The 14,478-nt window shown below is 41.1% G+C and overlaps 1 protein-coding gene across 2 annotated transcripts in view; it reads right to left on the reverse strand.

Moving 5' to 3' along the window:
• Rab23 (RAS oncogene family member Rab23) overlaps positions 1-14,478 on the reverse strand; it is a 32,856-nt gene that overhangs the window by 5,704 nt on the left and 12,674 nt on the right. For both annotated transcript variants that reach the window (XM_033477270.2, XM_076528727.1), the window contains exons 2-5: positions 13,982-14,103; positions 3,819-3,981; positions 957-1,036; positions 683-876 (exon numbers count right to left, since the gene is read on the reverse strand). In XM_033477270.2, coding sequence (XP_033333161.1) covers positions 683-876; positions 957-1,036; positions 3,819-3,981; positions 13,982-14,103 — 559 coding nt within the window. The remainder of the gene's footprint in view (positions 1-682; positions 877-956; positions 1,037-3,818; positions 3,982-13,981; positions 14,104-14,478) is intronic.

Raw genomic sequence — 14,478 nt, forward strand, 5'->3', positions numbered from 1 at the left:
ACCCTGTATACAGGGTGTCTCAAAAATGTCTCGCAATCCGAAAGTGGCGGGTTCCTTGGGTCATTTGAAGCAACTTTTTCCTTTACAAAAATTTTCTCCGAGGCACCGTTAACGAGTTATTAACGAAAAACAGTGATCAATGAGAGGCGAGCTCGGCTGGCGCGAGGCGACCGAGCCAACGAGTGCACGGAGCCCGGTTCCGCCCATTGGCTCGGCCGTCTCGCACCAAATGATCTCGCCTCTGATTGGTCACTGTTTTTCGTCAATAACTCGTTAACGGTGCCTCGGAGAAAATTTTTGTAGAGGAAAAAGTTGCTTCAAATGATTCGAAGAACCCGCCGTTTCCGGATTGCGAGACATTTTTGGGACACCCTGTATATGAGGGATGGACAAACTTTTGATCGCCTGAAATTATAGGCGGCGGTCTAGCAATATCATATGCATTAAGTGATCATAAAAAAAGTAAGAATTTAATCTTTTACCCTCTATCACCTAAATTGAAATTCAAGTCGTTTAGTTCATTTCTAAAAAAGTTATCGCGTTTTGAAAAAAGTGTCCGAATAATAACTTCAGACCTTCTTGAAACTTAAATCGTAGAGCGAAGGGTTAAATCATCGGCTGTTCGGATAATTTGACCGAATAGGGGTAAGTTAGGGTCGGGGATTCGTACGCGCGTACTCACTTATTACAGAAGGCGATCTGGGCCCGGACGAGTACAGTCTGAGGTCGTCCTGATAATCGTCGTCGCAGCGTCGCATCTCGTGGAGACATCGCGACGCCAGGTGCCGGAAGACGCTCATGACTCCGACGTCCTCTTTCACGGATGTCCGCAGCAGCTTGCAGCCCAATGCTCTGCCTAGCCTCTCCGCCTCATCTCTGGAACAATTGCTCTGCTCGAGATCGCTCGAAATCGCGCGGATTCATAATTAAAGGAGACCAGAGACGCCCACGCTTACGGATCAATCACGCACTGGTCGACCAGGTCCATCTTGTTCTGCACGAGGACCGTGGGAATCTCGCCGCACTCGTTCTCCACCTGCGAAAGCAAAACCAGGACTTTAAGTCGCCGACTGATTCGTCGTCTCCCATTTATAATTAATCGTTTTATCATCGTTCAGTCTGATATCAATAAACATTCATATTAATAAACGTTAATATCAATAAAAATTGATATTTATTTATTTAAATATTTATTTAAATATTTATTTAATATTTATAAATATTAATATTTATTTATTTAAATATTTATTTAATATTTAAAAGAGAATCGAACATTATAATTAAATAAATATTAATATCAATAAACATTGATATTAATAAACATTAATATTTATTTAAATAAACGAACATTAATATTTATTTAAATATTTATTTAATATTTATAAACATTAATATATAATATAACATAGCATTATTATAATAAAGAATCGACTCAAAAAATTGCAACGTGTTAATTATTATATCTCGGAACTTGATCAATCCGCTAGAAACCGTGTCCAAAAACATGGAGGAATTCCGAAGGAAAAGTCACCGCGAATGAAACATCTTGTCGCAATTAGTACGCGGCGAAAGATGAAATAACGACGCTCCCGATCCACGGTAACCCGATGCACCGGGTGAGCAATTAAGAAACGGCCGGCGGCAGAACCTCGGTCGGAATCGAAAACGAACCAGAAAGCACCACACATCGCGGAAGCCTTCACGCGGCGCCGTTTCAAAAATATATTTCCGGCGATTGAATTCAAATAATGTTGAAAACAATTTCAGAGACAGAGATGATTCGTACGCGGCTTCGCGTTTACGCTGAACGCGAGGAACACAATTCTTATACAGGGTGTCCCAAAAATGTCTCTCAATCCGGAAATGGCGGGTTCCTCGGATCATTTGAAGCAACTTCTTCCTTTACAAAAATTTTCTCCGAGGCACCGCTAACGAGTTATCGACGAAAAACAGTGACCAATAAGAATCGAGCACGGCTGACGCGAGGCGGTCGATCGCCTCGGCTCCCCTTGGCTCGGTCGCCTCGCGCCAGCCGAGCTCGCCTCTCATTGGTCACTGTTTTTCGTTAATAACTCGTAAACGGTGCCTCGGAGAAAATGTTTGTAAAGGAAAAAGTTGCTTCAAATACCCGAAGAACCCGCTACTTTCGGATTGGGAGACATTTTTGGGACACCCTGTATTTGTATCGTACACCACGGGCGATTTGTTCCCATGACTGAATCTGCTGTCGTTGAATCGCGTATATCCGCGGTCTATTCCAGTGCGCGCTCGATCGACCAGGCTCGAGGCGGCTCCGAGACCGGATTCGAGCGTATGTACCTCTCTGTCGATTAATCGAGCGAGCCGGCAACAATTTGGAGCACGACCGACCGGAAAGAAGAGGACACGCGCGCTGGAAACGCGGGGCGACGCGACACCGGGATACGGATCCCCCTGCGATTCGCGCGTGTGCTCCGATTCCGAGGCTCGGGCCGCACCATTTCCCGCCAGTTTCTCCGCCGGTCGTGGAAAAAAGCGAACGCGCAAGTTTCTACCAAAGGAATTCGAGAGCGTGTCCGATGGTCTCGGGCGTCTTCGCGTTCGCAGTTGTATTCTCTTTTCGCCGGTGCGTGCGCACCGGTATGTGTCCCCTACCGTCGCGGCGATGCAAATTACTTTGCGCCACATAACGAAGAGGAGGATGCGCCACGAATCGCGTTCCCGATCCACTCGTCAATTATCGATCCACGCCAGAAGAATTTTTATCCGACGATCGCGCGGTTACGGGACCCGGAAACCGGCAATTACAGGAGGAAATTTTTTCAGCGAAATTTCCGAAAAGAATGATAGATCCTGGAAAACGAATAACGATTTTTATCCGTCGGATTGTCTCGACATTATTTACATAATTGCGAGCACAGGTGGGGTAACGCGACGATGATAGAATTTATATTTATTAAGGGTGTCGCTAGAATGTCTTGCGATCCGAAAATGGGGGGAGGGGGTTCCCGAGGTCATTTCAAGCAACTTTTTCCTGAGCGAAAATGCGATTCGCGGCTTCGTTCGCGAGTTATTAACGAAAAACGGTGACCAATGAGTTGGCGAGCACAGCTGGCGCCCCGCCCTCGCGACCACTACCGCTGCGTCGACGGCCGGCGCGACACGGCATTGGCCACGAGGGTGGAGCGCCAGCCGCGCTCGTCTCTCATTGGCCAGCGTTTTTCGTCGATAACTCGTAAACGAAGCCGCGGATCGCATTTTCGCTTAGGAAAAAGTTGCTCGAAATCACCTCGGGAACCCTTTTTTTCTGAATCGCGAGGCATTTTCGGGCACTCTGTACAACACTTTTCTTTTTCTACACGTTTTCACAATCCGGGAGCACGGAAATTGGGACAGGCGCGGAAACTGCGACATCTATCGTAGTCCTGTTATCGGACACCTCGGTATCGGCTTGAAATAAAATACTGACCGACGAAAAATAGATCTCAGACGCAAGGACGACCGTGTCCGACGCGGGGACGAACGTTGACCTGCCACGGTCCTCGCGATTCGACGGCTGGTCGAACGGAAGATTAGATTATCGGGTGCAGGCAGGGACAGCTCGCGGAGAAGGCATTCTGAGCGATCTAACGTCGGAGCAGGAACGGAGACGCGGAGACGCGGCGACGCGGAGCGACTGAAAATCAGCCCCTGCTTTAATGGCACCTTCACTTTCACATTCCACCATCCGTCGTGGTCGTGGTCGTAGTCGCGGTCGTGACTACCTACGGAAACGTGCTTGCACCGGTTCGCCGCGGCGCGTAAGTCTCTGCCGGTGGCAGCGCGGGGCTCTCTCGTACCTTCTGCTTCCACGAAGGAATGGCGTCGAAGGAATCTCTGTCAGTGGCTGAATAAGCGAGGACGCAGGCATGGGCGCCGCGATAATAAGCCGCGGTGATTGCGTCGAATTCCTCCTGGCCCGCGGTATCCCACAGCATCAGTCTCACGTCCTCGCCGTCCACCCTGCGGAACAGACAATGGTTACTGCACTACGGAGAATCATGGACCCTCGAGAGGGGGGCCGGAAAAATGATGGACCTCCGCTGGAGGGCCCTTCGACCCTCTGTCATCTTCCGAAGTCTGACTTTAGCCTACTGACCCTTATGATTTCTTAAACTCTCGACACTCTAAGTAAGAACCCCCTTCTCTCTCTCTCGCTCTCCCTCTCTCTCTCTCTCGCTCTCTCTCTTTCTCTGAAGGGAGAAATTTCATGTTCTTGTGAATTCCTCTGTGTTAATCCTACGCCTATGCAATTCATTGCCACGTCGATGCTAAGGGTCGACGGAGTTGGTCAAAATCGTGGAACGTGGTCTCCGAATTGCCTTCGAATCGTAGCACAAAATTAGAAACAGAAAAGTTAAATCATCGTTTTTATTCCAGCATTGCTATATACAGGTTGTCCTAAAATTATTGTATTTCCGGGGACTGAGGGGTTTAGGAGGTCATTTGGAGTAATTTTTTCCCCAGTGAAAATGCGATCCGCGGCTTCGTTTACGAGTTATTAACGAAAAACAGTGACCAATGAGAGGCGGGATCAGCTGGCGCGTGGCGGCCGAGCCGATGAACGGAACTGGGCTCCGCGCGCTCGTTGGCTCGGCTGCCTCGCGCTAACCGAGCTCGCTCCTCATTGGTCAGTGTTTTTCGTCAATAACTCGTGAACGATGTCTCGGAGAAAATTTTTGTAAAGGAGAAAGTTGCTTCAATCGATCTCAGGAACCCCACATTTCCCGGAGAAATACCAGTATTATTATCATAAATATTATATATATATATATATATATATATATATATATATATATATATATATATATATTATAATATTATCATAAATATTATATATATTATAATATTATTATAATATTATTTATAAACAGCTATAAATAAAGGCAAGGGCCCGTGTCCCCAAGAATCAGCCCCCGTTCTCGCGAACGTCGAAGTTCCGTCGATAGTCGGCCGCGCGCGAACGCGATTTGCATATGGCCGCGGTCTCGCGGAGCCTTTATCCAGGAGTAGGTAGGTAGCTGCACGCTTCTTGGTCCTTGAGAAACGCGCCTCTTATTCGTCCCGAGTCCCGAGACGCCGGCAATCGTGGGATACTTCCTGATCCACGTTCGCCTCTGTTCGCTCACCGCGTCGCGTCGCGCCAGGCCACCGGTGTGCTCGCCTTTTTCAGAAGGAAAGCATCTTTCTTGCGGGGCCCCTTTCTTTCGCCACGAATCTACCGTGAGATACACGCGCGTTCGTTCGCGCGGCGGCAACTTCGGAACCGGAAGCGCCCTGTTTCGGGACCGGAGACAGCCGAAATTCTGCTTCTCGGCGCGGCTTCCTCTCTCTCTCTCTCTCTCTCTCTCTCTCTCGAGGCTTCTCCGGCAGAGATTAGATACGAATTCTTGATAAAAGTGCCACGAAGCGAAGCACCCTCCTCATTCTTCCTCTGCGATTTTGTGGAAACAAGATATCAGCGGCGAGTATTTCGTTGCAGATCCAACGGCGACGCGGATAACGTGGCCAGCGTTGCTTCGAAGTACGGTTAAATTCTCACTAATTGACGCACAGATTGCACAGAGAAATGGACAATTTGGGAAGAGGAGATTCGATTGATCGAGCGCCTCGCGGCTCGTTTTTATAGTTACCGATTCTCAACGACTGTAAAAACGAGCCGCAAGGCTGGAATAATCGTATCTCTCCTCTTTCTAGATTGTCAATTTTTGTTTACAAGCTGCGCTGTAATTAGCGAGAATTTACTTTGTAATAGCAGACAGCTGCTTTCCCTCGATGCTGTATTTGTCATTAAATTATCGTGCGTCTGTCAGAAACCTGTCGCGTCTAAAATCGTCTAGATATGCAGAATTTTCATTGTAAAAGCCTCTGCGAAACAATAGGAACAACGATTATGGTTATATTCTCCCTAATTGTTGTTCTGCTTGTAAACGAAAATGGACAATTTGGGAAGAGGAGATTCGATTGTTCAAGCCTCGCGACTCGTTTTTATAGTTACCATAGTTTTTACCGATTCTCAACGACTATAAAAACGAGCCGAATAATCGTACCTCCTCTTCCTAAATTTATTATATTTATATATTATATTTATTGTATTTATATATTATATTTATTATATTTATATATTGTATTTATTATATTCATATATTGTATTTATTATATTCATATATTATATTTATATATTATATTTACATATTATATTTATTATATTTATATATTACATTTATTATATTTATATATTATATTTATTATATTTATATATTGTATTTATTATATTCATATATTGTATTTATTATATTCATATATTATATTTATATATTATATTTACATATTATATTTATTATATTTATATATTACATTTATTATATTTATATATTATATTTATTATATTTATATATTGTATTTATTATATTCATATATTATATTTATTATATTCATATATTATATTTATTATATTCATATATTATATTTATCATATTCATATATTATATTTATTATATTTATATATTATATTCATTACATTTATATATTTATTTAAATCTATTTTTAGGGAGAATATACTATACCATTTAAGCTTACGGTGCATTCAAGAAAATGCATACGAATTACGGATCGAAATCGACCGAAACGTCGCCGGTCTTGCAGCCATTCGAGTCCTCATTTCTCTGGGCAAGTTCGAGGAGCATTGAAGTTCATAAAATGCCACTGCCTCTATCGACTGTTTAAGCACCTTGAAAATAGTCTAAATATTTCATGGAACGTTGACTTCGCGTTCGCAATTTTCGTACTATGAACGCAACGAAATATTTAGCAACGGTTCATTAGGTTCGATTCGACGATGCCCGATCGGTTCAGAAAATTGTTCTTCCTTTCCTCTTCCTTTCTGTTTCCCGCGAAACGGACTCCGCGGGATCGTTTCCATTCCGCGAGACAGGAAATCGTCGATCCGAGGCCGCGCGTTTCGCGACGAACGAGCCTCGGCGAGCAGCCAATGAAAATCCTCGGTTGCTGCCGGGCGTTAATGAAAACACGGTAACTGTACAAACGCAACGAGTGGATATCGGGACGAATTCCGCGCGGATTAAATAACGGAATGCGATAATGGTTCACCGCGCAACCGAGTTATAGGGGGACCGTTCTTAAGAAGAAGAAGAAACGCGGCCGAGTTTTCTCTTTTTTCCTTTTTCGCGCTGCTCTCGAAGTAGATCGAGCGAGCTCGCGCACCGTTTTATCCAGCAAACAAATAACACGATCGCTTCGACACGACGCGATCCAGCGACGCTATCTCTCCTCTGTCCTCGCGTGGCGCGTGGCTGTGATCTGTAAAGCGGCGCGGCGCGGCGAAGCGATTCTCCGCAAACATTGCTCCGTAAACATTAAACGTTAAATAAATATACCATTAAATAAAATTCGATCTTCGACGCCGCACGCTACAGCACCGATCCGGCTCAATCTCTAGAAAATTACTGCGCGTTTCGTATTACACGAGCAAGAAGAAAATGCACGACTGCTCGAGCCGCAGCACGCTAACCGTCTCTCGCTTGGAATTAGCGTGAATAATAATGAATAATTATTATATATTATAATGTAACGTAATGTAATGTATTGTAATATATAATGTAATGTAGTGTAATATGTAATGTAATGTAATGTATTGTAATATATAATGTAATGTAGTGTAATATGTAATGTAATGTAATGTATTGTAATATATAATGTAATGTAGTGTAATATGTAATGTAATGTAATGTATTGTAATATATAATGTAATGTAGTGTAATATGTAATGTAATGTAATATGTAATGCAATGTAATGCAATGTAATATGTAATATGTAATGTAATGTAATGTAATGTAATATGTAATGTAATATGTAATGTAATATGTAATGTAATATGTAATGTAATGTAATGTAATATGTAATGTAATGTAATGTAATGTAATGTAATATGTAATGTAATGTAATGTAATGTAATGTAATGTAATGTAATGTAATGTAATATGTAATGTAATGTAATATGTAATGTAATGTAATGTATTGTAATATATAATGTAATGTAGTGTAATATGTAATGTAATGTAATGTATTGTAATATATAATGTAATGTAGTGTAATATGTAATGTAATGTAATGTATTGTAATATATAATGTAATGTAGTGTAATATGTAATGTAATGTAATATGTAATGCAATGTAATGCAATGTAATATGTAATATGTAATGTAATGTAATGTAATGTAATATGTAATGTAATATGTAATGTAATATGTAATGTAATATGTAATGTAATGTAATGTAATATGTAATGTAATGTAATGTAATGTAATGTAATGTAATATGTAATGTAATGTAATGTAATGTAATGTAATGTAATATGTAATGTAATGTAATGTAATGTAATGTAATGTAATGTAATGTAATGTAATGTAATATGTAATGTAATGTAATATGTAATGTAATGTAATGTAATGTAATGTAATGTAATATGTAATGTAATGTAATGTAATGTAATATGTAATGTAATGTAATGTAATGTAATGTAATATGTTATGAAATGTAATGTAATATGTTATGAAATGTAATGTAATATGTTATGTAATGTAATGTAATATGTTATGTAATGTAATGTAATATGTTATGTAATGTAATGTAATGTAATATGTTATGTAATGTAATATGTAATGTAATGTAATATGTAATGTAATGTAATATGTAATGTAATGTAATATGTAATGTAATGTAATATGTAATGTAATGTAATATGTAATGTAATGTAATATTATATAATATTACATAATATAATAATTAATCATTAGCGTCAAACGCGGGTAGTAACGCTCCGGAAAAATAGATTTTTCAAATGGCATATAGTTACTACAAATATTCCGATCTTCTCGTGTAATATGAAATTTGACAGGATCAACTTGACTTTTTTTAAACGGCAGCTACGCATTGTTGCAATAAGGTGCAACTATAACTATGCGAAGCATTCTCGAGCAGCTCTTCGCGGTCGTTCGTTTCATTCATCGCATTACTTTCATTTGCAAGTTTGTTAACCGTACCGTAACAGATCTCTCGTTTACATTCCCTCCGGTTTCTCTCGGAGGTTTCTTATTTTTTTGCGCAACCTAATTACGATACCACGCGCGCACGAAAATGCGGACGGATCTGCTGTTCGCAACGAGCGAAACGAGCGAATCGTTTGCGTTTCGTGTACACGCTCCTTATTCCAGTCGAACAGTTCTCGGGAACGCGGTCCGACGATTCCGGTTGACAAAAATGGATACGTTCGAACACCCCTTTCTCCTACCGTGAACTCGGAGAAAGTGTATTCTCTATCGACCCCACTGTATGTTTAACCCTTTGCACTCGAGTGGCGGCTCCGAGGGGCCATTGAAAATTCTTATGTCACGTCTCAAAATAATTTTATTTGTAAATTTTTATATTTAATATCATAAATTTTAATTTTATACATTTTTTTATTTCAATTTGTTTATATTTAAAGAGCTGTTAAAAGTCTAACTATTGCTTGCGCCAGAATATTCAATTTCATATGCATAAAATGCACTAGGTCGTGTAAAATGAAGAAACCGTGGGTCGGAAAGACCATTTTAAATTTTGCTTAAAATTCGGTTTCGAGTGCAAAGGGTTAACCCCTTCACGACTAAGGGAAACATTTTTCCCTGTTTTATAAACGTCGAATTTAATTATCGATCATTTTTGGTACGAAACGCAATTTGCCAGCACGCATTTGTACAGCAACTTAAGAAGCCGGGATTAAGAAAATAATGCAAAAAACTATCGTACATATTATTACCCTACAAACGTTATCTCACAAGTGGTCGCTAATTGCTGTTAAGCGAATGCGACATTAAACGAATCAAGTAAAAAAAGAAAGAAAGAAAGAAATAAAGAAAAAAAGTCCGGTTGAAATGGAACGATAGCATAATATCCTCGTCGGCTAATGGTGAATCCGACGGAGCCGATAAGTGGGTTACGCGCGAATTCCGTGCGAGCGAGTTCCGTCGAAGGGAAAGAAAATCGCGTCCGCGGGCCCGACGACGATAATTCCAGGAGCCGCGAGCGATGGACACGAGAGGAGAATGGTAAAAAATGGTCTGGAATTGCGCGAGGTTCGTGCATAGGCATCGGTCGCGTTTGAAATACGGGGCAGACCGGCCGGCGACCTTCGTCACGAGTCACGACACTCGCGACGGACCTCCGCTGCGTTCACGTGGAAACGAACGGAAAGAAACGGCGGCGAGGAAAGCAGCCGCGAAGCGTTCTGTAATCGAGGGAAGCCACCCCCCACTCCCCGGCTTCGTGCGCCGACCTTCCGGTTCGCGTGATTTTCGCGCAGACCACGCTCGGCCAGGCCGCCGGCCGGCCGACAGCGCGGCGACATTATGAAAAACGCGAGTGTTTCGCCGTGTTTCGTTTTCATTTAATCCCGGCTAATCAGACCCCGTCCGCTTGGCTTTCGTTACGACTGCGACGGAACGCGAGCCGGCGTAACAACGCGACTCGGGTTTTAACAAGCCTCTGCTCGATAGAAAGAGACTCCTCGGGGCCCCCATAAACCGCCGCGGCGAATGCAATTACGCTCGCCTGCGCGATCGAATCGGGAATAATGGTTATCCAACTCGTAAAGAAGATTACCGGCAGAGGGTACCGAACTGTTTAACTTATTTTAGCGAGAATCAGAGAGCCCTGCGATATCCTATTTTTCTAATCTGGCTTCGTGTACCAGGTCTCTCTTTCTCGTCAAGGCAGAAGGAAGTTGATCGATGAAACGCGGTAGCTCTCGAATGAATGTCTGCGAAAATGAGGCTGACGAAGATGTCTAGGAGCTTGCTATTGAGCGTCGAACGATCCGTAGATCGATTTTCGTTCGAAAAGTCCGCGACAGCCGATACAATCGATCCAGATTGCAGCGTCTAGGTCTACGCTCCCCTTCAAAAGTGTTAGGACACATTCTCATGTAATCAGTTAACTGTGGCGCCTCCATTTCAGAACGCGCACCTATACAGGGTGTCCCAAAAATGTTTCGCAATCCGAAAGTAGGGGATTCCTGAAATGGGAGGTTCCTGAGGTCATTTGAAGCAACTTTTTCCTTAGCGAAAATGCAATCCGCGGCTTCGTTTACGAGTTATTAACGAAAAACAGTGACCAATCAGGGACGAGAACATTTGGCGCGAGACGGCCGAGCCAATGAGCGGAACTAGGCTCCGTGCATTCGTTAGCTGGACCGCCGCGCGCCAGCCGAGTTTGCCTCTTATTGGTCAGCGTTTTTCGTTAATAACTCGTAAACGAAGCCTCGGAGAAAATTTTCGCAAAGGAAAAAGTTGCTTCAAATGACCTCAGGAACTTCTCATTTCCGGATTGCAAGACATTTTCGGGACACCCTGTATGTGTCGCGAGAATCAAGCGATGACGAGTATACTCGTCAAACACAGCTAACTGGTTAATATGAATTCTTCGAGTTGTTATTTCTTGAACGAACTCTCTTCGAAAAAAAGTGTTTTCCTACTAGCACGGTTCGAACTTTGTCCGCTTTGAGGCTAAAATTAAGTTTATCAAAGAATGAGATAAGATCAAGATTTATCGATAATCGTACCTGTATTACTAAACCAGAACACGCCTCTGATAAATCTTAGTTCTTGAATTGAATTTTCAATAGACATTTTGTGAAAGAAGATCAACTTGAAATCGTTGCCGTTCATCGTAAGATGATCCGCCATCGTAAAGATCGATATCCCTGTAGCTGCAACGTTCCTTTTTTGCTCGAACCGATGATCGCAATCTAAACAATTTTCTTGGACGGAACCACGTCTACGTGTAATATCAATGGTCTCCGCTTGGTTATCAATCGGAAGAGTAATAAAGGGTCGCGTGAGCCAATTTACACAGGCTGTTAACGTGCCCGGTCATTGCTCATCTTTTCTAGTAACAGTAAAACTTTTGTACGAACCGAAATAAAGTATACGTTTATTTCTATTTATTTCTATTTATTTCTATTTATTTCTATTTATTTCTACTTATTTTTACTTATTTCTATTTATTTTTGTTTATTTCTATTTATTCTTACTTATTTCTATTTATTTCCATTTATTTCCATTTATTTCCATTTATTTCCATTTATTTCCATTTATTTCTATTTATTTGTACTTATTTCCATTTATTTCGATTTATTTCAATTTATTTGAATTTATTTGAATTTATTTCTATTTATTTTTACTTATTTCTATTTATTTCTGTTTATTTTTATTTATTTTTATTTATTTCTATTTATTTCCATTTATTTCTATTTATTTCTGTTTATTTTTATTTATTTTTATTTATTTCTATTTATTCTTATTTATTTCCATTTATTTCTATTTATTTTTATTTATTTCCATTTATTTCCATTTATTTCCATTTATTTCGATTTATTTCTATTCATTTCTATTTATTTTTATTTAAAAATAAAACGAATCGATTGTGCGGAGATCCGTCGTTTCGGAATTCGTGCAGTTTTGTATAATGTTTCTGCCGATTGCACCGGTTTTTTTTGGAAACACCGAGTACGTATACGACGGGGAACGCGTTCGTCGATCTTCCAGAAAATGGCAAGAGGACGAGCTAGTGGGTCGTCTCCCGCGGAACGTAATTAACTCGACGAACGTGTGTGTATGTATGTGTGTGTGTGTGCGCGCCATGCCGCGGCGGCGCGGCGGTGCGTATACCTATTATGCATTCTTCTTCAACACACTCTTTAATTACCGTCCGACCATAGGCCGCCGCCTCTCTTCCTACACCACTTTCAGCACCATGAAAATCAGCTTTTCTATTCCGGATATTAATATTCCCACCATACGTGAGATATTTCGACGGATTGTTCCGCGGGCATTTCGGGCCACGCACAATGACGGACTCCGAAACTAACAAAGTTTAACCAGGAGTTAGCAAATAATTGCTCCGCGAACCATTCAATTTAGCCTTTCCTCTTTTTTTTCTATTAATATTTAACACAAGTCCAGGTAATTCGATACTTGCCACATTGTTGCGGATAATCTTGAGAATCTTTCACGAGTGCGAAGAAAACGTTGAACAGCTTTCAATTGTAATAATAATTAATATAATATATTAATGATATATTATATTAATTATTAATTTAATTAATATAATATAATATATTAATAATATATAATATATATTAATAATATAATATATTAATTATTATATAATAATTAAATGATCGAAGAACGATCCTTATGCAAAATAAAAATTGTCCGAGTTAATCGTAAGAAATACGAATGAAATGTGAACATCTTTTCTCTTTGAACGATCGCGACAAGTTGACAATAACATTGCAACACCCTTAAACTCTTCCAACGTCTTTTTAGTTTCGTACTCGATCTATTCATTTTCGTCATAAATGCATAAAATCCGCGCACGAATTAAAAGCGTGGCTACTCGCTCGTGAAAAATCGGCTCGCCGTCGATACGATTCCTTAGAGAAGAAAAGAAATGCGCTGACGAAAGAAAGAAGGAAAGAGAATCTCCTCGTCCAGGTTAATCGACATCGCCGTTATTGGCCAGCTCGTAACTCGTTCGCGTAGATTTTCCTCGGAAGACCGATAAAGATCCGTCGATGCTCCGATTATAGTTAGCAGAAACGTTCGATGATCGTTCGCGCCAATATTGTTCGAACGTCGAAGAGTGCATCGCTCCATCAACGCGGCGCGGCGCGGCTCGGCTCAGCTCGACTCGATTCGACTCGGCTCGGCTCGGCTCGGCTCGACTCGGCTCGACACGGTTCGACTCGGCTCGGCGCGGTTCAACGCGGCACGGCTCGGCTCGGCGGGATCGTACTTTTTTATCTACAATGTTCGCGGCGCGCGAAAGATCGCCGCCGTGAATTATACGGTCGAGAAGACAGATTAGAATGTTATCGAATCGTCCCCGTGTTCGTTTACTCACTCGATCTCCCGTTCGAGGAAATCGACGCCGATCGTCTTCTTGTAGTCCCTCGTGTACGTTCCCTTGCAAAACCTCTGGATCATCGATGATTTTCCTACGGCGCCGTTACCGACTATCACCACCTGCGCAAAAATAGTTTCGTTGTTACGAGATCGTACATGAACAAACACACGAAAACGTTCGAAAGTTTCGAAAGCGCTCTCGCAGCTGTTTAAAGTCGTAAGTGGACTGTGGAGCTTATTGGAATGGAGCGAGTGGCGTGCGCAAATTCGTCGAACGCACGAACACCTTCAATTACGCTAGAAACACTATTAAATTTTACTACCGGAGACCTATTATTATAATATATTAATATTATGTATCATTAAATATATTATTAAATAATATATTAATATTATGTATTATTAAATATATTATTAAATAATATATTAGTATTATATATTACTAAATATATTATTAAATAATATATTAATAGATCTGTTAATTTATGCTAAATA

This window comes from Megalopta genalis, chromosome 1 (assembly GCF_051020955.1).
Source record: "Megalopta genalis isolate 19385.01 chromosome 1, iyMegGena1_principal, whole genome shotgun sequence".
NCBI classification, from domain to species: domain Eukaryota; kingdom Metazoa; phylum Arthropoda; class Insecta; order Hymenoptera; family Halictidae; genus Megalopta; species Megalopta genalis.